At 38.1% G+C, this 25,330-nt stretch overlaps 1 protein-coding gene across 2 annotated transcripts in view; it reads right to left on the bottom strand.

The window, feature by feature from the left end:
* Positions 1–1,730: 1,730 nt before the first annotated feature.
* TRPC4 (transient receptor potential cation channel subfamily C member 4) overlaps positions 1,731–25,330 on the bottom strand; it is a 195,069-nt gene continuing 171,469 nt past the window's right edge. For both annotated transcript variants that reach the window (XM_060637296.3, XM_060637297.3), the window contains exons 7-11: positions 21,914–22,109; positions 18,469–18,663; positions 4,913–4,954; positions 4,696–4,785; positions 1,731–2,714 (exon numbers count right to left, since the gene is read on the bottom strand). In XM_060637296.3, coding sequence (XP_060493279.1) covers positions 1,992–2,714; positions 4,696–4,785; positions 4,913–4,954; positions 18,469–18,663; positions 21,914–22,109 — 1,246 coding nt within the window. In that variant the 3' untranslated portion in view covers positions 1,731–1,991. The remainder of the gene's footprint in view (positions 2,715–4,695; positions 4,786–4,912; positions 4,955–18,468; positions 18,664–21,913; positions 22,110–25,330) is intronic.

Genomic DNA, 25,330 nt, shown 5'->3' with positions numbered 1-25,330 from the left:
AAACTCCACACTCATTCTCTCTCAAAATGCACCATTTCAGAAGCAGCAATCAATAGTAAGCCCGATAGGTGCACATTTTTTGCTTGGTCTGTTTATGTTGTGAGAGGCAGTACATGTAGTGGTTAAGGGCTTGGCCCTGAAGGACCCGTCATAGCTCCATCACTAACTGTGAACTTAGTGCTTGTCTCAGTTTCTTCAAATATAAAGTGGGCTAAGAACAGTAGCTACTTCACACCACTGTTGTAAGTAGTACATATGTGTAAATACACGTGTTGCATATAGAACGGTGGCTGGCATTGTTATTGCTGTTATTCCTTATTTTTGATGTATGGTAATCAGAAACTGGGGTGTTTTTTCAAAATTTTTTTCATGTTTATTTATTACTGAGAAACGGAGAGACAGAGCATGAACAGAGAGGAGGGGCAGAGAGAGGAGGAGATACAGAATCTGAAACAGGTGCCAGGCCCCGAGCTGTCAGCACAGAGCCTGACACGGGGCTTGAACTCACAAACCGCGAGATTATGACCTGAGCTGAAGTCGGACGCTTAACCGACTTTGCCACCCAGCCGCCCCCAGACACTGGGTTTTGTAATAGTATGCAATTTGGGGTCAATGTTAAATTATGTACCATTTGTCTAGTCTGTGGAGGTAATTTCTGAAGTAAAATGAACTCATCATTTTTCTATTGATTTGAAATAAATGCTTATTGCATGTGGTGAAGGAACTTCTATTTCTATGGTGGCTTATATAGACACAAGTTACATAATTTAAACTTTAAGAAGTTGCCAGTGCCTTTTTATATCAGGTGAAAACATTTTCTTTTTAGTGGTCCAGTGAATGAATATAAGATAAATTACTTTGACAACAACAGAAGAAACAAGTAATTAAGAATGTTGTTCCTATGGGGAAAACTTAATATCTATATCTACTGCTAAAATTAATAATGATTTTCGGAAATCTTAATTTTAAAGAAATATGTACCAGTCACTGGAGGAAAGAAGAGGAAACCATTAGGTTTCTGTATTTTTCTTGAATTGGCAATAATATTGCACTGATTGAAATAGAATTTAACTTTGCTTAGATTTAGAGTTTAGAATGAATTTATGGATCTTATGAGAATGTAACATCTTGCTTTGTTTAAGGAGCATTACCTACTCTAATTTATTGTTATTCTTTTCTAGCACTGAGAACTTTTGCCACATTTTGAAATTCTGTTATTCATAAAGCCTCATATTTATACTGACTAGCAACTGAACCTGAAAAAGGTCATTTTAAAAAACCTGAAATAAAACTTTCTTCATGACAAAATCTCATTAAAAATCATCAATCACCAATATTTATTAAGACAAACATTTATTTTACTTACTGAAATGAAAAAGTGGGCATCCTAAAACTCCAAAGTATACCTGCTTTTCATTTTAGGAGGGGGTTTGATCATGACTCCATGAAAAGAAGGCTTGCTTGCTTTAATCTGTGCTGTATTTACATGTTCAGAAATAATTTGGTAATATTTGTGTTTTAAAGCCAAATTGTAGGGCTGCCCGAAAAGTCCTTGATGTGTAACCATCTCTAGAGATCCCCCCAAATTATGAAAAGCTCTAATATTTCAGCTGCATTGTTTTTCTGCATATAAAAATACCTACTATAGGAGTCAACTACCGCATGAAATAAGTTGCATTTGTTTTAGTTGAAAAAGAGAGCTAAAAATTTCCTGTGGATTATTGCAATAGTACAAGAATACAAGGTGCGTTTATTTATTAACCAAAAAAAAAAAAAAAGGTAAAACAAATTGTGAAAGCAAAAGCTGGCTATGAAACCAGGGTTTTTGATAGCCTTTGCCTTATTTAAACAGGTTACACGTTAATATGCGACAGTTGATAAATGCTATGAAGTGTAAGTTAGCATTTGCTAATTTACTTTAAACATCTCCCCCTACCCAGGGCACTATGGAAAATATGTATATGTATGATCAACGCTCTCTCCTTCAAGTATCACAATCTTGTGGTCACATAATCTTCGTGGGTGGCTGTGTCCGTGAGGTTTACATCATAGTCTATACTGGAGTCCTCTTCCTTTGCGTGCTTCTCCTTTGGTATTATTGGAACAGTGTCCTCCACCACCACCTTCTCCGACTTGAAGGAACACACTCTCTTGCCCACCTGTAAACCCAGGGTGTCCGTATTCCTTTCTCGATGGTCTACTAAGATACACTGTTCACTGAGACCAGGGATGTTCAAGTCACCCCGCGAAGCTAACCCTCGGGATTCCAGTTGAATATTTCTCTCCAGTGGTCTTTCGGCCTGCTGACGAGCAACTTCTTCTGAAACAGAGAAGATTTGGTTTGCATTTTGCTCGGCAGCGTTTTGTTTTGACCGTCTGTGAAATAACCCAAAGTTTTTGATATCGGTCACAAAGTTCACTTTTCTCTGCTTCTCTCTTGGGGGCTCTTGCACCACTAGGGCCGAACCATTGCTGATGTTGTGTCTTTCGGAGGCAATCGCTGCCGATCGCGGGTGAATCAGGGTGGTTAAATCGAAAAGGCTGAAGTTCTTTTTCTTGTCTTTGCTACTGCCTTCGTTGTCACTCTTTTCATCCGAGTCCGCAGAGTTGGAGGACTCCTTTGTGGCCTGAGCCGACTGAATGGTAGAGAGCTTGCTTCCTCTTAGTAACCCCAGGACTTCAAAGCGGAAACTAGAAATGTCTTGCTTTAGTTCCTAAGTGAAATGTGAAATGAAGAAATTTAGTTTGTGAATTAAACAAACATGAGGGTGCATGGTGAGCACATTTCATATATGGCTCTGATGTGTTTTCACTCATTTTTTTTTTTTAAAGTTTACTTATTTATTTTTGAGAGAGAGAGAGAAAGAATGAGCAGGGAAAGGACAGAGAGAGGGAGAGCGAGAATCCCAAGCAAGCTCCGTGGTGTCAGAGCAGAGCCCAGCAAGGGGCTCAATTCCATGAACCCTGTGAGATCACCACCTGAGCTGAAATCAAGAGTCCCAGGCTTAACCAACTGAGCTATCCAGGCACTCCTACTCGTTTTTAAGAGCCAGGATTCCATTTTTGCTGTGGTTCTGTTGAGAACTGCCTGTTCTGTCCCTGGCACTGGAGTCATTTTGATCCCTACTAATTTCCCTGTTGGCAGTTATGTAGTAACAAGGAGACCTCCTGGGGTTGATGCAAAAGGAAACAAGAGTATATTGGATTTGTGGGACTATAGTTTCAAATGCTTCCTCTCTAAAATATTCACTTGCCTTCAGGTCACCTCTCATTCTCTCAGGGATGCATTTTTAAAAGGGTTCTCATGTGAGCATATCTTTCTGTCCAAAGGGATATCTAAAACAAAATAATTAAAGTGGTGTCTACTGTTCCAAGAGTTGGCAGTTACCTTCAATTGTTTACTACCTTGGGATTGCATTTACCTCAGCACCTGGGGCAGCTACTAAATCTTGAGAATTGCTTCAGATCAGACAGCATTTCTCAGATGCATCCTCTACTCTTATCTTTTTGGACACTGAATTCTCAGTCCTACTCTTTTTGGATAACTGAGTTCTCAGTCCTAACTGAGTTCTCAGTCCTAACCTGATGGTGGCCTTCCTGGTGGCTTCGTGCCTCCAACCTATCTCCTAAAGCACCAGGAATCATTTAACTACAAAGTGTGGATGTTGTGACTGTGAAGAACATTTGGGATCCTTTTGATCTGTGCTTTGCGTTTTGCAATTCATCTGTCTTCTTACCTAGCCAGCTGTTCATCTTTATTCTCTTGCCAAACCTGCCATTCTCGTTTAAAGGATCTTCTTCAGTGTTTTTTTATTTGTTTGTTTTGCCTATAAGACCCTATTGACTTCACTCATTCTTTCAAAACCTCTAAGAACTCAGGCAGAATAACAAAAACATTTTATACATGTGACCTGAGCATATATATTTCATGTATTCTACCTATCTCCTCTGATGGAATAAAAAAACCACAAAAAACCTCAAAAAAAAAAAAAAACCCACAAAAAAAACACAAAAAAAGACTAAGTTTGTAAGTTACAATTAAGCACAAACCTTCAATATCCTGCTACCAAAGCCGTGCATAGGACAGAGAAGGTTTTTGTTGTTGTTTTTAACATGTTGGTTACTACATGTTTCAGGCTTAGAAATCAGACTGGAATTTCAAAAACTAAAGCTCACTCATTTGGATGTTGCTAGGATCAGCAAGTTAAAATGCCACAAGGCACTAGGATTTTCTCTGTCTCCAAGTCCCCTCCACATTTCAGATTTAATGTGCTTTAATTTTTTTTTAATGCTTATTTATTTTTGAGAGAGGGAGACACATAGTGCGAGCAGGGGAGGGGCAGAGAGCGAGGGAGACACAGAATCTGAAGCAGGCTCCAGGCTCTGAGCTGTCAGCACAGAGCCCAAAGGCAGGGCTCGAACCTATAGACCGCAAGATCATGACCTGAGCTGAAGTCAGCTGCTTAACCAACTGAGCCATCTAGGTGCCCCAGATTTAATGTGCTTTAGAATAATGTATTTTGAAAGGAGATTTCACTGCTTAAAAAAAAAAAGAAGACTTGAATTTAAAAGTAAGAAGGCACACAGGCTTGCTGAAACTCATGGCCAAGTTGCCAGTTCTGATTGTAAATGTGCTGCATCTGGTTCCCTGCTCTGCAGAACCTGCCCCCTGGTGATGAGGATACAAACGGTTACCTTAAAGTTCTCTTCAGTCAGACCTTCTTCAGTTTTGGCATCTCTGATCATTGCGGCAACATACCTCTTCACCAGGTTCCGCATAACCTCCTGAGGCATGTCGAAACAACAGAACTGACATTCAGTGCATAAATAGGAATTCTCTCTTGAGTCCATTCTAAAGATGGGACTGTACTTCATTTTAATGCAAATTTCAAGATAGAATAGAATAACTTACTTGATACTGGTGATGTCTTCTCAAATTATCAGCAGCTCGCCTCTGAAAAGGAAAAAGGCATTTACTTTTCAGTTAGTGTGATATATTACCATTTTGGAAAATAATTGATTGTTGTTTTTTTAAAAAAATTAATTTATTTGTTTTGAGAGAAAGAGAGAGAGCAGGGGAGGGGCAGAGAGTGAGGAAGAGAGAGAATCCCAAGCCCGGCACTGTCAGCACAAAGTCTGACACGGGGCTCGATCTCATGACCTGAGCCAAGATGAAGAGTCAGTCGCTTAACCGACTGAGCCACCCAGGCACCCAATTCATTGTTCTTTTAATCGAGAATATATTTTTCCTCACTTCTCCAGAATGAACATTTTACTAGACAATGAACAATAGCTAGAGAGTGCTTCACATGAATCAAAAAGAATGAATGAAACAAAACAACAAAGTGCAAGGTTATAATCCCTATGGCAGTTAACATATAGACCAAGTCAACAATGATGGGAAGGTTGTTCTTTTAAATATTTTAAATGTTTACTTATTTATTTTTGAGGAGAGGGGGAGGCAGAGAGAGCTGGAGACACAGGATCTAAAGCAGGATCCAGGCTCTGAGCTGTCAGCACAGAGCCCAACATGGGCTGGAACCCATGAACCGTGAGATCATGACCTGAGCCGAAGTCAGATGCTTAACCAACCGAGCCACCCAGGCACCCCGGGAATGTTCTTTTAACAGAAGGTGATAGAAAATTAGATAATCATAGCTGATACTACCCCAGATCACTTGCAATAATTCCAAGAGATACAGATGAGACATATCAAATACAAAATAAAGTAAATATCAAATAAAAATAAAAATTCAATAGAATAAAAAGCTTACATTATAATAATATATGGAGGTCTTCATAAATATCAACATAGCAAGTCTGAGAATTTAGCCATTACATGCAACATGTAATCAGAAACAATGTCAGACCACTACACCCCCAACACTAATTTCAATCAAATGTACATTAAGAAGGGACTGCTGCTTTAATTAGATAGTTAGATTTAAGAAAAAGTGGAAGATTCTGTTCAAACATAGGGTTCATAAATTCATCATTTTAAAAAGTAAATGTGAGTCCCAGCTATCATTATAAAAATATCAGAATGGTTTGGGGATGCAGCTGGGTTTAGCACAGAGCAGTGGTGCTGGAGTGCAGAATGGAGAGAGATGATGCCCAATGACTAAAAAAAAAAAAAAAAAAAGTCCATTATAAATTGAATAAAATAGTAAATGACACTAATCACATATTTGCAGATTTCACAAATATTTTAAAGATACCAGAAAAAAGCTATCAAAATTGTATTTTATGCATGTTGAATAAATATCAATATTTATTATTAAGGAAACTGAACAAACTTATCTAAAATAAAAATATTTGTGTAATAAAGGAATGAATTTGGTAGATTGTAAGAAAGCAAAGACATAACATATCTAGGGTTTAAACAAATCTTTTGATCTTGTTCCTTACTAAATACTTAATCATAGGCTGATAAAATAGAATTTTATAAAGAGTTAGGAATACATCACTGTGAAACGATATTAGGAAAAAATCAAACAATGCAAAAGAAACTTTTTTTTTCTCTTTAGGGGAATAGGAGGAAATGGCATTTTCCCTGGCCAGGAGAATAGATTTGTTTTTCATGATTATTAGTGACTTTTAGGAGCAGTTGAGACAATGTTTAACTTCTTAAAAGCCACTAATTTATTTAAATACCATTCAGTTTCAAATGAATCTTAAACAAGTTTTCAGTATGATTATGGTATTCCTTAAAGACTGGGAAGTTTGAAATTCACTACAAAATTAGGATATTTTGGAAAAAAACATAGCATGAGAAGGAATTTTATGACAGGGCCACAAGATGGAGGTATATGACTACTACTGAGACATAGTTTAGCTGAAATTCAAGACAAAAAGGACTTCTATAAGGAAAGGAGCCGTCCAGATCTCCTTAAGTTTACCTCAAGTGGACACAAATACTAAAGCAAGATATACGCCAAGTTCTTTAACACTCTGACTATAGATATTGTACAGGAGATGTGCATTCCATGATTTTAGTAGATAGAAACTCTGAATTTAGTATAGAATTGAGTCAACTCAATTTTGATTATTTTGAGTTTCTATTGTATTTTGCTATTCTGTTTTGGTCAAAAAAGTCAATAAAAAGTAGGCAGCAGATAGCAATCTGAAGTCATGATTTAACTTTAAATTTCCTTAATGAAAAATTAAAGAGTGACAGAATCAGAAAATTATGAGTAATAAGAGAAAATGATCACAATGCATCGTAGTATTCAAAAGAGTACAAACTGTCTTTCCTTCAACAGAACCTAATTCATAAACAGATCTCAAAATTTTAATACAAATATAAGAAGATCAAATATTACACTTCATTTATTTATTTACTTATTTATTTTTTGTGAGAGATCGAGCTCACAGCACATGTGGGGAAGAGAGGCAGACGGAAGGAGAGAATCTTAAGCTCAGTGCAGAGCCTAATGCAAGACTTGATTCTATGACCCTGGGATCAAAGATTACACTTTAAAAACTAATTCCAGGTTTATTTTTTTTTAGGGAAAAGGTTTTTAAAAAGCAAAATAGTCTCGCAGAAAGAGAGTACATAGAAAAAGTTTTCTATGGTGAATTTTAGGAACTATTCAATATCCATAGCCCATATCTGTATAAGTTAAAACAGTTAATTGTTTCTGCTCCACTTTTCTTCAACACCTACGTTGTAATACAAGTCAGTTGAACTTCAGTATCCTAGGAAAATAAGAATGGATGAAGCTAAACATCTTCTGAATATCGAAAACAAATGAATGCAATACATTCGCCAATGATGACCACTACATAATGCAGCTCAGATCTCTCTCATGTCTGTCTGTCTGTCTGTCTATCTATTTATTTATTTACTTTAAAATGTTTATTTAATTATTTTTGAGAGAGAGAGAGAGAGCACGAGTAGGGAGGGGCAGAGAGAGAAGAGACAGAGAATCCCAAGCAGGCTCTGTCCTGGTAGCACAGAGTCGGATGCAGAGCTGGAACTCACGAACCATGAGGTTGTGACCTGAGCTGAAATCAAGAGTTGGATTAACTGACTGAGCCACACAGGCACCCCTCTCATGTCTATTTAATCTCTCCTTTTCTGGCTAGCACCACAGACATTGTAGACTATCACTATTATGCCTCCCTGTTTCTACTTTCTTACTTTCTGGCAGCTGGTGGAGTATCACTTTAAGAACATGTACTCAGGGATCACACTTGGGTTTAAAGGTGACTGAACCTAAATAAGGAATTTATCTCTGAGGTCCTCTCCCATCCCCATATTTTTATTCTCTAAGGTAAAGATAAACTCACTGGATGGTTTTGAAGATTAGATTAGATAAGAGATTTAAGACATCTATCACTGACTAATGTTAAATAGTTCCCATCCTTTTTCCATTTTTTCCCCTTTCAAATTAATAACATGATTTAACACAGTTTTTAAAAAATATTCTTGATTCACAAAACTTGTGGATAATTTGACACATATCAGGATTACCCCAGAAGAAGTAAAAGAGGATGTAATTGTTTCTTTTTGTGTGATTTGCATGACATTTCATGCTTGAGGAGCATTTTATTTAGGTAAAGAGTTGAATGCTTTTAACCTAGGCAATAGAGGTTTGAAAGTAAGAAATTTGCATTTAAGTAATAGGGTGAGGAGATAGTTTTAGTAAATATGGATAGATGTGACACAAGTTCTGTATGCAGTAATTTTTGTTTTATTAAGACTCTTGTTTAGAGCAATTTAAGCTTCACAGAAAAATTGGCACGTTGTTATAATTGATTAATCTACACTGATACATTATAATCACCTAAAATCCGTGGTTTGCATTACTGTTTACTCTTGGTGTTGTAAGTTTTACAGGTTTGGACAAATGTATAATGACATGTATCTATCATTATAATTTCATACAGAGTATTTTAACTATCCTAAAAATCTTCTATTCTATGACTGTTTATCCCTCCCTCCCCTGATCCCACCACCTCAGCTTTGGTAACCATGACTCTTTTTACTATCTCCATAATTTTGCTTCTTCCAGAATATAATATAGTTAGAAACCCGTATATAGCTTCTTCAGGTTGGCTGTTTCATTTGGTAATACTTAAGGTTTCTCTAAGTCCTTGCATGCCTTGATAGGTCACTTCTTTTATTACCGAATAAATAATATTCAAGTGTCTGGATGTACCATAGCTTCTTTATCCATTCACCTACTGAGAGAAATCTTGGCTGCTTCCAAGTTTGGGCAATTATGAATAAAGTTGCTATAAACATTCTTGTGCAGAATTTGGTGTGAACATACGTTTTCTTTTTTTTTTTAAATAAAAAAAAATAATGTTTGTTTTTGGTAGGCAGAGAGAAAGAGAGAGAGAGAGAGATGGAGAATGAGTGGCGGAGGGGCAGAGAGAGAGGGAGACACAGAATCCGAAGCAGGCTCCAGGCTCTGAGCTGTCAGCACAGAGCCGGATGAGGGGCTTGAACCACGAACATGGGATCATGACCTGAGCCGAAGTGGGTGCTTAATTGCCTGAGCCACCCAGGTGCCCCTGGAAATAAGTTTTCACTTATTTCACTCATTTCACTCCTTTGTCAAGGAGTGAGACTGCTGGATTGTATGGTAAGAATATGTTTAGTTTTGTAAGAAACCATCAAACTGTCTTCCAAAGTAACCTACCCTTTTGCATTCCCACCAGCAATGAATGAGAGTTCCTGTTGCTTCGCATCCTTACTAGCATTTGCTGTTGTCGGTGGTCTAGTTTTTAGGCAATCCAATAGGTGTGGAGCACTGGTCAGTCATCTTTTTTGAGGTTCCGAAAGTTTTATGAACATCTCTGCATAATATTGGATTTTTGCTGTGACCTCCATGAATTTTCCTTTGTGGGTTTCTATTTCATGAATCTTAGCTTCTAGGGCCAATTTAAGATATATTTATTAAGTGGTTGCAGGTACGTGGAAGAGGCTGCAGAAACCAGAGATAAGTAAAACACACCTTTTGCCCTTAAACGGCTCGTTGTCTACTAGGTGGATGCCAAGAATCTCTAGAGATGAAGGTAAAATACGAGCAACAACATGGGGGTGGGGGTGGCGTCTTAATGTTATTTGAGTACAGGGAAGGAACAAGTAATATTGGGCAAAGCGGCCTTCAAACAGGGAAAGGGATTTCAGACTGGATGGGAAAGAATCATGGAACTTTAACAGTCAGATGCACAGACATTCAGGTGTGCAGAAAACTGGAATACAGTGAGCAAATCTGCTAGTGCTGGTGCTGGTGGGTGAGAGACACGGGAAGGCAACTTCCACCAGGACAGCGGCAGTGTGCTCTGATAATACGAATATGTGGATTAGATCATGTTGGAGAGTTAGCAGGGGGTTTTTATGCAGCATCTTAGAAGGCACGGCGAATTCAGTGGTTGGTAGGCACCTGGCTTTTTGACTACTCGAGTGACATGTGAAGAAAGTTGAACTTCCATTATGATTCCCTGGCAGCCGTATGTTTTTCTAATTTTTTTTAATGTCTAACTACTTTTGAGAGAGACAGAGACAGAAACAGAGTGTGAGTGGGCGAAGGGAAGAGAGAGGGAGACACAGAATCGGAAGCAGACTCCAGGATCTGAGCTGTCAGCATGGAGCCCCACTCGGGGCTCGAGCCCACGAATTGTGAGATCATGACCTGAGCCACAGTTGGATGCCTAACCGACTGAGCCACTCAGGCACCCCCCTGGCAGCAATATGAAGTAGGAAAGATGAGTAGGAGAGAATCAGTAGATATTAGTGGGGATGCTATTACCAGAATGTAACTGAAGAGTAACTGGGTGTGAGCTAAAATGGTTAGCAGTGTGAATGGGAAGGAGGGGGCAGCAAGAATCACAAGGAGATAGAGAATGTTGAAAGGGAACAGAAGCCAGGGGGGTTGGCAGCTGGGGTGGGAGCATGATGACAAAGATTTTTAGCCTAGTTGCTGAGATGTTGGTGCTATTAAAAAAATGCCAGTGGGGTCTCCTGGGTGGCTCAGTCGGTTAAGCATCAGACTTTTGGTTTCGGCTCAGGTCCTGATCTCATGATCTCATGGTTTGTGAGTTTGAGCCCTGCGTTGGACTTCACGCTGACATTGTAGAGCCTGCTTGGGATTCTGTATCCCTCTCTCCCTCTCTCTCTTCCCTCCCCCTGCTTATGCTCTCTCATTCTCTTAAAATAAACTTAAAAAAATAAATTTCAATACCTGACAATTAACACATAGGTATTAAGAACAGACGTATTATTTCTTAGAACCAAAGAGCTTGTCTAGTCTCATGGCCTCATTTATAAGTAAGGAGACCAAGGCCCACAGAGTCGAGTGACTAAATACCACGGTGTTCTCCTGGCGGTGCTGGCTCTAGAATCCCCAGCTAGAACTCATTCTCTACACTCTGCTCTCCATCAACTAGACACTAAGAGACATTTGAACACATCTGCTATGTATTCTATAGTTTTGCCTCCCTCTCCCAATACATCTTAATTTGAGGGTCAGCACCATTAACACACTGGATCCATATTTACTCGAACAAAAATCAGTAACCACAGAATGCATGGTATATGTTGTATTAGTTTCTTAGGGCTGCCATACAAAGTGTCACAATCCGTGTGGCTTAAGCCAACAGAAATTGATGATCTCACCATTCTGGAGGCAAGAAGTCACAAGTCAAGAGGGAAATGTTCCCTCTGAGGCAGGGTAGAAGAAAGGAAGTTTCTTCTTCCCAGCTTTTCATGGTGACTATCAATCCTTGATGCTCGTTGGTTTGCAGCTGGATAATCCCAATCTCTGCCTGTGTCTTCACAAGGTGTTTTCTGCCTGTGTCTCTGTGTCTTCACATGGTCATGTTCTTATAAGGACTCTACTGCAATATGACCTCATCTTAACCTGACTAATTACATCAGCAATGACACTATTTCCAAATAAAGTCGCATTCTGAGGAAGTGGAGTTTAGGACTTCAACGTATCTGTTTTCGTGGGGGGGGGGGGGTACACAATTCAACCCATAATATATGTACTCTTTGCAATAAACATAATGATAATTTGGGCAATTAGTGGTATTATTAAATACTATACAGTAGAATTATCATCAATAATACCTAGCACGTTTGCTAGGTTTTTGTTGGGTAAAGATCAGCTGAGTTTCAAAGGAATTTACTCTCAAAGGAGAAGGTATCACATCTTATAATGATCACTGGAGATGACGGAGAACAGAACTGACCAATCTGTGTTCATAAAAACAATGCAGTATGTTGGAGAAAGATGTGCATTTTAAGTTAGCGGTTTTCTCTGCAAATTATGTCAGGAATCTAGCGCCACTTACAGAATGTACCTTGGCAGGGTGGCTTTCCACGCGGGTGCCCAAGGCACACCTGTGCGCCACATCAGCATAACTCACAATTTTCGGGTTCCTCTTGATTTGTTAGGACAAGATAAAGGCAGGATGTGGATCACAGAACTAATGATAAAGGAAAAGACCAAAGAAACCGCTGCTGCTGTGAGGGCACCCCTCATGTCCATAGACGTGTCAGGTCAGGTTGCCTTAGAGCAGGAAGGGTTTTGCAGTCGTGAAAGAAAGGGCTCTGGGGAATCAACTGTGACATTTTCTCGCTCTTTATCTCTAGTTCTCTCCACATCCATGTGGAGTGTCAAGCTCACTTCGTGTAGCTGGTTCCCTGCAGTCAATTGTCAGTGCTGCTCTCTCTCATTTCCACCCTGGTTTTGGTCTATCACTGATTTCAAGCCCATGAATTATGCCTTTTATTCTTTGCTCTGCTTGGTGAATCCCTTAGGGGATGCAGCATGCTGTGCTCTTTTCCTTTTAAAAATGAGTAAAAAGACAAGGGGCTATTCTAAGATGTGATCCCTTTTTAAAAATTACATTTTGGCTCATTTACAGAGGGAGCTACATACTATTCTCTATAAGCACACTTTCTATGCATATGAAAATAAACATTATAACATGCTTGAATGTCACCTTGTGAAACCAAATATTCAGAGTTTTACTCTTGAAGTACCAAGAATATCAAGCAATTCATTCCTCTACATCCCTACCTGGGAAGGAAAACTTAATTAACGGGCCCCACCAGCAGATTTTACAGCAGTAAATTAGGGGTTGAGAGAGACTCATGGATGAATGCTATCTGATCTGTAAGATTTGTAGTTAGGGCTACTAAAAGTCATGAAGAATAAGGGGCAATACCTTCTGATAAAAATACAGTCTGAAAAGCATGTACTATTAGCATTTGTCCTCCAGTGATGTAGCTGCTGCTAATCCATTCACTGTTTCTAATTCTTTGCCAGAGACATAACTGAGTGTATTTCTGTGGCAGCTGGTCAAGCATGAGTATTCCGTCTGTGGTCCTAGAGCTGAGTGATGCTAAATGACCCTAACAGACATGGTGTTTCATGTTTTCCTCACTATGTTGTGCTCAGGAGAAAACCAGAAAGTGGAAAACATAAATCCAAGCAAGTTAAAATCACTCTTTATAATTCTGTCAAAAGGCTTCACATGTCTTAGTCTGGCATCTTGACCTATTAACGTAAGCATTCTATTTTAGAAACCTGGTCTATGGCATTGAAATATTTCATATTAATTAAACACTTTGGCTGTGACATCTTTTTACTTTAACTAAATGATCTGGACCTCTTCAGCAATGAGGACAAAAGTTGCTTTTGTTTTTGTTTAAAAAGCTGTGCTAGATACCAATGCTTTCCCTAACAGGAGTTTCTCGTTCTCCTCCTCCCCCTCCTCCTCCTCCTCCCCCTCCTCCTCTCCCTCCTCCTCCCTCTTCTTCTTTTAATCTGTTTTAATGTTTATTTATTCTCTAGAGAGAGAGAGAGAGACAGAGCACAAGTGGGGGAAGGGCAGAGAGAGAGGAAGATACAGAATCCAAAGCAGGCTCCAGGCTCTGAGGTGTTAGCACAGAGCCCGATGCGGGGCTCGAACTCACGAACTGTGACATCAGGGCCTGAGCTGAAGTCAGTAGTTTAACTGACTGAGCCACCCAGGCACCCCTCTTTAACAGGAGTTTCTAATTAAAGTTACAAGGAAATGCTTATTAAAATAGAGATTCCTGATGATTTTAACACTCACAAAATTCTAAGAACTGGTGTTTTAATATGGAGAAGGGTATTTGCTGATAAAATGGGGTTAAGCTAAAAATTAGGTAAGTAGTTATACGAAAAACCAAAAGCTACAGCATGTTTCACATTTTATTGACTCCTCAATAGGCTGCCCCCTTTGGTAGGATTTCATAATTTCCCAGAGACAAGCCATTTTTCAATAATGGGTTTTCTTCCTCCAATAAAGGTTTTGCTCAATAAAGTTATTTCTGCTTCATTTATGTTTCCTGCAAAGAGCATTCCAAATGAAAGGTTAATTTACTTGGAACTCCCAATCACCCATAAGAGGAAGTCCAAAGTTAAAAAAAAGAAGTTAATGAGTTTTCAGCACTAGTTCTATCATTATTACCCGGAAACCATAACTACTAGATAAGATCACCGATGATGGGCTCCTGGAGAGTGGCCAGTGCAGCTATGCTGAAGAGTGCTTGCTTTCAGGCTCTGCCTGGGCATGTGAAGGGAATGAGCACCAGTGTGACATTCAGGCAGCTGCTGGGTGACAAGAGTAGGTAAGTGAGTCACAAGTTGGGAAGGTTAGAGAAAATGCCTCAAAGAATGTATAAGCTCTGCCACCAGTTGAGCTTCAGATTTCTGTCTCAAAAATGTGGCCTAAATATAAGCAAGTTGAGATGCAAACAGAAAGTGAGCCAGGCTGGGAAACAAGGACTTTGAGATACAGGAATCTTAGAAGCCGAAAACAGTGACAGCATTCAAAAGCTGTTGAGAAAAATGAAAATCGAAAGATGAATACGCAACATAGAAGGTATCATTGTATTATCATTACAGTTTTCAGGGAAGCAAGAGAGTGACTGAAAGCACACTGGTTTGGGAAACAAAAGATCCAGGTTTCCCCCCAGCTGTTACCAACGGACCCTAAAACACCTGGCAAGGTAAATAAGTTCTCTCTGAAAGGAAATGGTTGAGCTAAATGATTTCTAAGGTCCTTTTGAAGTGTAATTGATATTGATATTCTAACCCATGCCTTGGTTATACAGAGTGACTGTCATCGATACGTCAACGTCACCTTTTAATTAATGGAAATGTGTATATCTTCTTGTCCTTATTTGTCTGTACTAATGAACTGTCAGGGGTATTAACCAAACTGAAATGAATTCACAACAAAATCAATTACTTTTTGACACTATTTTCTCATTTAACTCTTCTATTAATGTTGCCCAACGTTAATTTACTTTTCCTTTTTCTTATATTTTTCTTCATAAGTAATACATATTATTTATTTCCATCTAAAATCTAAATGTACAAAACTGAACTATAAGTATGCAGACCAAAATATTATGTCCTTCCTGTTCTGGAAATGCAGTCTAGATAAAGAATACATTTATAGCATTGAGTTTGATTAGGCTAGTGCTTGCCCAAAGCCTTAGCTTGGTGAAGAAGAGGCAGGATTGAGAGTGGGATGACGGTGGGAAAGAGAGACATGACTCACAATATTTATTTAGTTTGTCATAAATTCCCAAAGCATAAAAATATCCCATTACCAAAGGTTTGTAAGATCTACATGGCTAAGGAAAAAGGAATGTCTTGGGGTCATGCCATTAATTGTGAATTCTCTTTCTGTGCATCAACTTGGATCAAAATAGTCAAATTTAGAGATAGAGACATAAAAAGAAATTTGTGTTTTTTTGAGACCAGTAATGTATAGAAAGGAACATTTTTTAACTTACACCATTTACCCTCTCCTTCTGAAAGGTGTGAATCAGGGCTTTAATAGGAAATCCCAAATGAATGTTAAGCTCCTCTTTGCATCTAAGAAATGATGGTAACATATTCCTAACAATGCGTCAACCAACAGTGGGAGGATTCTAAGGGGTGTGGGGGGGAACTTGGAAGTCAAGTTCTTAGAGTGGTTTTCTATTATTTTGGTGGCAGCACAGATGGATCTCTTAAAATATTAGAGCAGGGCCCCATATCTTGTTACAAGTTTTGTGGCATCTTAAAACCCAAGATTCTTTCTGCAATTGCCTAAAATTAAACTATTAAAAACAAATTTCTTTTGTGTGTGAACTTTATCTTGGGGCCCAGAAACTCTTTTTAAATCTAAATACTCCTGGGGCACCTGGGTGGCTCAGTCGGTTGGACATTCGACCTGGCTCAGGTCATGATCTCGTGGTTGACAAGTTCAAGCCACGCATCAGGCTCTGTGCTGACAGCTCGGAGCCCGGAGCCTGCTTCGGATTCTGCGTCCCCCTCTCTCTCTGCTCCTCCCCTGACCCTGCTCTGTCTCTCACTGTCTCAAAAATAAAATGAACATTAAAAAATTTTTTTAAAAATCTAAATACTCCTATGACAGACAGCATAAGACTATATTAATCATTCGTATATTTCTAGGGATCGATTAAATTTCTGAAGAATTTAAGAATAAGATGTGAAAAGGGACAAGTATATTTTGATGTGGAAGAGAATAAGCCAGAGTTTGGCTTCCCTGAAACCCTTTTCTGTTTATCTCAAGGAAAACATTATGTCTTACAATGTTGTCATAGCATTTTGCATGTAACATATTGTAATGTTAAATATATAACACGTACTATAGTAATATGTTCTCATATTTGTATGTCCCATGTTAGAAATGATGAGCTCGAGGATGGAAACCATGCCTTTATACCTACTCCTACCCCCAATCCCTAGCTCAGTTACTGGCTGGCACATAGAATGTGTGCAATAATTGCTTATTAAATCTTAGGCATTATGTTTATTTTACACCCTTTTTTAAATAGTTTAAACCTATTTTATAGCAGAAACATCTGTTAAAATTTTTTACTCAAACATCTAGAGTAAAATAATTTCACTCTTTCTAAGGTCAGTGTTAAAATCTATCAGTATGAGTATTGCAGCCTAAGTCTTCATCATAATTTGACTTTGGTTTCTAAGATCAGATATATGCACAAACTTTAGTCCTCCAAGTTTCTGGAGTAGGAATTTATAAAAAAGAATGTAACTACTTCCCAAAACCACCTCTCTGCTATATGCTGTATATGTTCTTGCTGGTCAATTTCATCCTTAGAATTAGAAATGTGACTGGGGAGCCTGGGTGGCTCAGTGTGTTGAGCATCTGACTTTGGCTTGGGTCATGATCTGATGGTTTGTGGGTTCGAGCCCCGCGTTGGGCTCTGTGATAACAGCTCAGATCCTGGAGGCTGCTTCGGATCCTGTGCCTCCCTCTCTCTGCCCCTCCACCACTCACTCTCTGTCTCTCAAAAATGAATAAATGTTAAAAAAAATTTTTTAAATGTGACTAACATGACAGCAAAATCAAGGCCACTATCAGTGGAGAAAGCCCCATTTGATGCTGAGAGAAATGCTTATTGGGCAATGAAGTTAATGAGTGGGAAGGATCACTTAGGGCATAAGTAACAGAAACCTTTTTAAATAAAATTAAAAACAAATTTAAAACTGTTAGTAACTAGTATTACTTGGTGATTCTAATGTAAATGCATATTAAAATACTTCCAAAGCAATTTCTCTGAGCAAGTCAAAACAACTAATGAACGTTAGAGTATGGATTCTCAAAACGTCACTATGAGAACTTTGAAAATTAGGAAATTAAGTGTGAAAGAAATGAGGAATAACTTGTCCCATGTCAGTGGTTTTGCCGGAACAAAGTCCTTAGTCCCCATCTCTTCTGATGGAATCAGTTGAACTCTTGCTTTCCAGTATGAAAGGAACTTCCAAAGGAAGTTTAATCTGATACTGTTAACAGGAGCATGGCTCTGAATAGTCCTAACATTTTTTAAAAACACAACTTCTTGGTATTTAAAATGATTAGGTGTAGAAGCAAAACGTTGAACAACTCAACATATTCTGAAGTCCCTGTGCTGGAACATGGCGCAGCATTTTTAAGTTTATAATCCCCGTTTAATCATTTAGTCGAGATGTTTTTGTCAAGCATCATATGCTGTGTGTCAGAGCCTATGTTCGGCACTAAGAATACGAGAGACTGAAACAGCCCCCTTCCCTTATAATCCAGAGAGAGTAGACAAGAGCAAGTAACGCCACAAACAACCAGCGATTGCATTTCTGAAAAGAGCAGAAATTAGGGTACCAAGAGACAATGTGTTAGCTCCCCAAGCCTCGGTCGCTGGGTCCAGGAGAGGCCTGTGTCAGGTGGGGCTCCTACTAAAGTAACAGTGACTGCCCTCACTGGAGGAAATGGGTTTGGAGGAAAAACTCTTAGTTACTCAAACAGTGTCTTAGATGTGGTAGCTGTGCAAACAAAAGGACACCAAACACAACCAGGAAAAACAAAAGGCTAAAAATGCAAAACTATCCAACAAGAAATACAAATATATTTAAATACACAATCAAAAAAAACACTAATACTAACATGCTGTGTTCTTACCCCTATTGTTCCAAAACTTTCAGGCTTTCTTCTCATCTTTTTCTTGCACAGGTGTGTCCATATCCATTTGATCAGGTACCAGAGAGACTTGGGGCTCGGGATGACATTGAAGGGAGTGGGCAGAGTACCTCCTTCTTCGAAATAACTCATCCAAAGCTTTGTTCGAGCAAACTTCCATTCTATATCTGCATGGTCCTGAATGGGAGAATATGACAACTGCTGACAGCTTTCTTAATTACTAAGGTGAGATAAACCTCACAGGGAGCCTGTAACCTGACTTGGAGCAGCTCTTGTAATATTAATTAAATTGCTTATAGAAACAAGACTGACTCCTCGAGGTAGTCATCTAAACATTTCAGATGATGGTTTACCCTGGTAAAGAGTCACAGCAGTCTTGTCAGTTTTTATCCTTCCTTCTTCCATGAAACAGACGTCTAAAAGAATTCCATGTTAAAGAGCCTGCAGTGATCAGTTACGACTTGAAGACGAAATTTTCATTTCCTGCACTGCAGGCTTACATTAGCCCAAGTGCACTAGATTCTGACCACAAATAGACCTTCATATCTTCCCCGAGGCCTTGAATCCCGGTCTAGGTCAGTGTCACCTTCATGGATGCTCATGGCTTAGCCTTCTGGTGTTTCCAGGAAAAGTCTTAGTTGGTGTGTTTCTATGTGAATTATTCTTGTCCACCTTTAGGCAACAGGCACAAATTCGGACAGAAGCTCCTCTAACAAATGTAGAATGGGGCCTCTGACATGGCACCAAACCCTGACATAGCCTTGTCCAAATAGCACCAGACAGGACTGTGGTTAGTGGCTGTTTGCAACCCTTCATAATTTATTATTCATTCCACTTTATTAACCTCCTAGAAAAAATCAGAACATTTGTGGCAATTAGAGATAGGGCAGCCAGTCCCCTCTTAAATTAGCCACAAATCTGATTGAAGCAGAAAATCTGGGCAGTAGGAGGTGGTAGAAACTAGGCATATCAAAATAGTTCATTTTAACCCATTGATATTGTAAGGAAGAACTCAGATTTTAGAGTGGGAGAATCACATTAGACCATGCTTCATTCTAATATTCTTAAATGGTTGTGTGCTAATGAATGCATGTGTTGCATATACATTTCTACCCTGAGCAATAGAGATTTTCATCTAGACACTGGACAGATTGTGCTTTCAACAGGAATCAGCATATCCAGAAACTGTGTGGCATTCACTGTGTGCTTTGTGTCAAATGTTTGACTGGAGGGACTGATCAATAGACAGAAGCAGAGGAGCTCCGGTTTCACCCCCCTATCCTCTCCTCTTCCTCTCCTCGAGTTCTCTTTCTGTTTCTTTCTAAACAAGCTTATAGATCCTGCATTAATGAAGAAAAGTATATATTGTTTGCTGTAGTCGTGGAGGATGGGAGTCAAGAGAATTAGCTTAAGCGAATAAAAACATAGTCACTTTGATAAAGAGTTGGCCTGTGAGTAGATTCTGCTCCTTCTGATTCTTAAGGAGTCACAAATTAAGGATTATGCTAACCTCATTGTGTTCTCTTATTGCTATCACAAAGCAGACTTCCTGGGGCGCCTATGTGGCTCAGTTGGTTAAGCGTGCAATTCTTGGTTTTGGCTCAGGTCATGATCTCATGTTTCTTGAGTTCGGGCCCTGAATCTGGCTCTGTGCTGACAGTGCGGAGCCTGCTTAGGATTCTGTCTCTCTCTCTCTCTCTCTCTGCCTCTCCCCTGCTGGCTCTCTATCTCACAAAAATAAATAAATAAACTTAAAAAAAAAAAAGGTAAACTCTTTCTTTGTTCTTGGTTTGGGATTCTGAGAGGGTCTACAACAAATTCTATGGTAGAAAAACTAGAAGTGAAATGTTATATGTTGGTGATGACTAAAACCACCTCTGTTATCCAAGTGAAAATCAAATAGTTGGCATGTTCTTGCTTCAAGGAGGCATTATGCACAGGATTATGGGAGCTACACCTGTCTCAGGTTATCTATGCCTGCTCTCTTCTTAAGTAGTTTTAGAGTTTAAGCTAAGCAAAAACAGAGCTTTGAAGATCATTCTCACCTCTTTAAAAATCATCTAGAAAGATAAACCTTAAAAGCAGTAAAAACAAAAAAAGTCATACTATCCTTAAGTAATGTTCTCTTCTTGATGAAATCAATCCGTTTGATATTTTATAGGATATAAATTGTATATACAGCTTCTCTGTATATAGCTTGATAATTAGAGTCTTTCTAATTTTTTTTAGAAGGGTGGTCTGAAAAATAGAATCTACGTTTTGCAAATACACTGACCAGAATAATACAGAACTTCTAAGGAAATACATAGGGAGTATCTTAAAAAATCCTCACTTGCAAGATGCTTAAGTGAAGCCCCATAATTTGGATATTCACCTGCAAATCCTAGGACCTAGGTATACCCAGCACTAATACTTTGTTTATGAATCAGAAAATAAAAATCATCTATTTTTATGTTTTATGTAGTTTTTCATCTGTGACAGGTATCTTGCCCCACAGAGACAGTTTCAGTAAAATTCAGAATGCTGTTTCTCAAAGTAACAATAATAACACTCTGGTGGTTTAGAAATAGATTCAAAGATGCAATATAATGGTAGTTATTTAAGGAGAAAATTATAGTTATAAATTATTCTTATAAAATGCTATTTGATTCAGGTATAAATATGAAAGACTTAAGTGTATTTCATTCCAATATGGGTTTGTTTAGTTGCTATTGCTAATGGCCACCGGCGTGTATGTAAGTTCAAGAGGATAAAGAACTTTGTCTTTCTCATTCATTGTTGTATTTCTAGTTCATAGAATAGTACTTGGTAATAGAATAGAATCATTCTATTCAAATGAATTCTTATTCATTTGCTGAATGAATGAATGAAAAGTAAACTAAATTGTTTAGATTCTAGAGTTTCAAATAAACATATATGGTATTGTGTGCTCTGCTGTAGAATTCAGGGTTACCCATACCTTGCTTTTTCTGGATTTAAGAAACCAAAAATACTGTAGATTTTCCCCTCAGACTCTCCTCTAGGCTAGCTTTTGTATCTTGCCAGGCTGGCATAAGTTTGTTTATACCAAGATCGTAGGTTAAATGGACAGAGACAATGCAAAGTCCAAAGGGCGCTACACAGAGATGAGCCACTTGTACGTAATTCATACTTCCCTTGTGCTTTCGTAGCCAATGACTGCCTAGCAAGACAGATTTACTTTATTTTATAATCATCCATAATATGACAAAACTAGATTAGTTTGTAGCTAAATATGGTATAATACTGTTTAGAAACTTCCAATTAACCATTTATATTATAATTCTGTTCTGTCCCATCAATAGCCAATTACAGGCTGTATTCCTTATGATAAATAAGATAGAGTGTGGCTAGGAACAACACATTCTAGGGGGGGAATATTGAATTAAAATAAAGTTATTCAACTTACAGCAATGAGTTGGTACGAATTATTCATCATAGCTATTAACATGTTGAGTAGGACCACCAGAGAGATGACATTGTATGTCCCAAACATCGTGGCACCAACAAACTCAGTGAATTCATGCTGTGCTTTGACATTGGTCACATATAAATTGATGAGCCCAAATATTGACCAAAATAGGGACTGGAGTGTCTCAAATAACCTGTAATAAAGATAAAGTGACACTAATAGCTATATTAATAGAACAATTATACAATAAGGTATAACAATAGAACTTGATTCCTATTATGTATATTTGCTTAATTAAAAAAATAAACTTAATAAAAAGTATTGAAGAATTACTAAATTAAACTTAATAAAAATTAAAGAAAGTTGTTTCCATCATATAGTATAAGTAGTATACTTAATTTTCCTAGTTTTACCTAATTTTCCCAAGAGCTTTGAAAGCTGTTTAGTTTCCTAGAGCAGGGACAACAAATCTGACCCTCAGACTGTTTCTGTATGGCTCCTGAGTTAAGAATGGCTTTTGCTTTTCAAATGGCTGGGAAAAAGAAATTCAGAAGAGCTACTTTGTGTCATATGAAAATTTTATAAATTCACATTTCAATGTCCAAGGATCAATAAAGTTTTATTGATACACAGCCATGCTCATTTATTGATGGATTGTCTATGTTTGTTTTTTGTGTTGAAATGGCACAGGTGAGTAGTTGCAATAGAGAACATATGGCCCACATAGTTAAAATATTTGCTATCTTTTTCATAGAAAGCTTGCTAACCAGTGTCTTAGGGCATTCAGTGATGCCAATAAATGATCAATAAATGATATATCCTCAAGCTGAGTCTTTGAAAAATATCAATTCTGATTTTGCTTTTCAGTTGTAGAAGGATTGAAAATAATGTTATCACTGGATTTCCACAATTATAATTAAAATTGGGTATAGTGAATCCTGTAAGATGTCAAGTGTCAGCATGCTCAGATAATAAGATGTGCTATTTTTTTCTATTTCAGGGAACATTTAATTCATCCCTGTCAATGAATGAACTCTAAGTAAGTTTTCCTTAACTTAGTCCAAGAAGCAGGATAAGATGAAAAGTGTCTGAACCTAAATGAGGGAGTGTTGGTTTCAGTAGGATGGTTGTAACATCTTAATATAATGTAATAAAAGATAATGGAACTTTTAAACTCTTTGACAAATGGCTAAAATAAGACCCTAGTCATATTATGTTGTAAAAATGAAAGCAAAAACTAGTCTCATATCTGGCCTGGTGACTAAGAAGATAGGATGTCAGGGGTCAAGTGACCCAAGGAAAGCCAATTCATATGAGGCCAGGGGTTAACGGCCTGGATTGACATGAAAAAGGTAACCCTACACTATCAGATTTCCTCTCTATGAAAATTTATCTTAGCAATATTAACAGAATGAGATAGTTGCCAAAGGGGGCTGAAATGACAGAAGTTATGATGGAGACTCAGGGCCATTGGAATTATACAAAGCCAAAGTTTGAGACAGCACAAACTAAGGGACAAAGAACTGAAGATAAATAAATAAGCCATGTAATAATTAAACACTGAAGAAAATATGCACAGAGTAGGTGACTCATGTTAGCACCGGTTTTCGCAGTCAATGATCTTGTGGTCCAGTTCTTTGTCATCTCCTGCCCTTCCTGAAGCCTTGCGTTCTGCCCTTGCTAAGATCAACCCTTGTTCAGAGGATCAAAGGGCTGTACCTCTGTACATGGCTCTTGGACCAAATCCCTGCACTTGCAACCATCCATGAGTTTCTGGTCTGTATAACTAGGAGAATCTAAGGGTATCCTAATTGACATTCAGGGTTTCTTTTCTCAAATTTATTTGCTTTTTTTTTCTTAAAAGTAAATAATTTCACTTTTTTAATTTGTATAATTAAGTTTTAATTATAGGATATGAAATGTAATTATGTATTGATTTATTTTGCTATAGCTATTCAACAATGGAGCAAATTATCATAAAATGATAAGGAGACTGATCTGATCCATCTCAGTCAGACTTTGTCTTGGCAGCAGGGATGCGCATGTGAGGAGGTGGCCATGTATTCTTCAAGGGCAACCTACATGTCAGGTGCTAACACTATCAGGGCAAGTTTAATCTAATTCATTGGCCCTAGGCAAAAGCTACTCTTAAGTTATTCTTTGAAAACTTCCTCAGGAAGTACGTAAATTTGACCCAAGGCCATAAGTTCCTTATTTTTAGTAACTTTAAGGACAGTTTCTAAAATTAATTACTGTGTCATTTGGGTTCAATGTGAAATAACTTTGTCCTTTCTTTCTAAATGGTGTATATTCTCACTGTGAATATACAAATGTAATTCAGATGGTTTTCCCCTGACATCAGTAGCAGTTCAGAGACAGAACTAGAAATTACATAATGTAAGTGCTATAATAAATTATATAAAATGCCACATAAATCCCATATCAGTTGCTTTTTTAAATGTTCAGATAGAAACAGTGATGTAGAATAAATGGATGGTTATGGCTGAATAATACTGATTTGCTTCTGTCTAAATAAGAAATACTAACTATTAGAGAATATTAGCAAACCCTTTGGCAAAACATTTATTTAGATTTTTAATTAGACTTTGAAAAGAAGAAGATTAAAAATAAGACATTTTGTGATTAATTCTGGATTTAGTCCCTGTTTTTCTTTTCTTCAGTGAAATGAATCAGAAGTGAGATTTGCAGAATAGTTCCACTTATCCAAAATATATACACTTGACCTCAGTTGTAGCAATTTCTTACTCGACACATCCCCAAAGGCAAGGGAATTAAAAGCAAAAATGAACTATTGGGACCTTATGAAGATAAAAAGCTTCTGCACAGCAAAGGAAACAACCAACAAAACTAAAAGGCAATCAACAGAATGGGAAAAGATATTTGCAAATGACATATCGGACAAAGGGCTAGTATCCAAAATCTATAGAGTTCACCAAACTCCACACCTGAAAAACAAATAACCCAGTGAAGAAATGGGCAGAAAACATGAATAGACACTTCTCTAAAGAAGACATCCGGATGGCCAATAGGCACATGAAAAGATGCTCAACGTCGCTCCTCATCAGGGAAATACAAATCAAAACCACACTCAGATATCACCTCACGCCAGTCAGAGTGGCCAAAATGAACAAATCAGGAGACTATAGATGCTGGCGAGGATGTGGAGAAACGGGAACCCTCTTGCACTGTTGGTGGGAATGCAATTGGTGCAGCCGCTCTGGAAAGCAGTGTGGAGGTTCCTCAGAAAATTAAAAATAGACCTACCCTATGACCCAGCAATAGCACTGCTAGGAATTTACCCAAGGGATACAGGAGTACTGATGCATAGGGGCACTTGTACCCCAATGTTTATAGCAGCACTCTCAACAATAGCCAGATTATGGAAAGAGCCTA

The sequence above is a fragment of the Panthera onca genome, chromosome A1 (assembly GCF_046562875.1).
Source record: "Panthera onca isolate mPanOnc1 chromosome A1, mPanOnc1 haplotype 2, whole genome shotgun sequence".
Taxonomy (NCBI): Eukaryota; Metazoa; Chordata; class Mammalia; order Carnivora; family Felidae; genus Panthera; species Panthera onca.
This window is presented reverse-complemented; position numbering and strand designations above follow the sequence as displayed.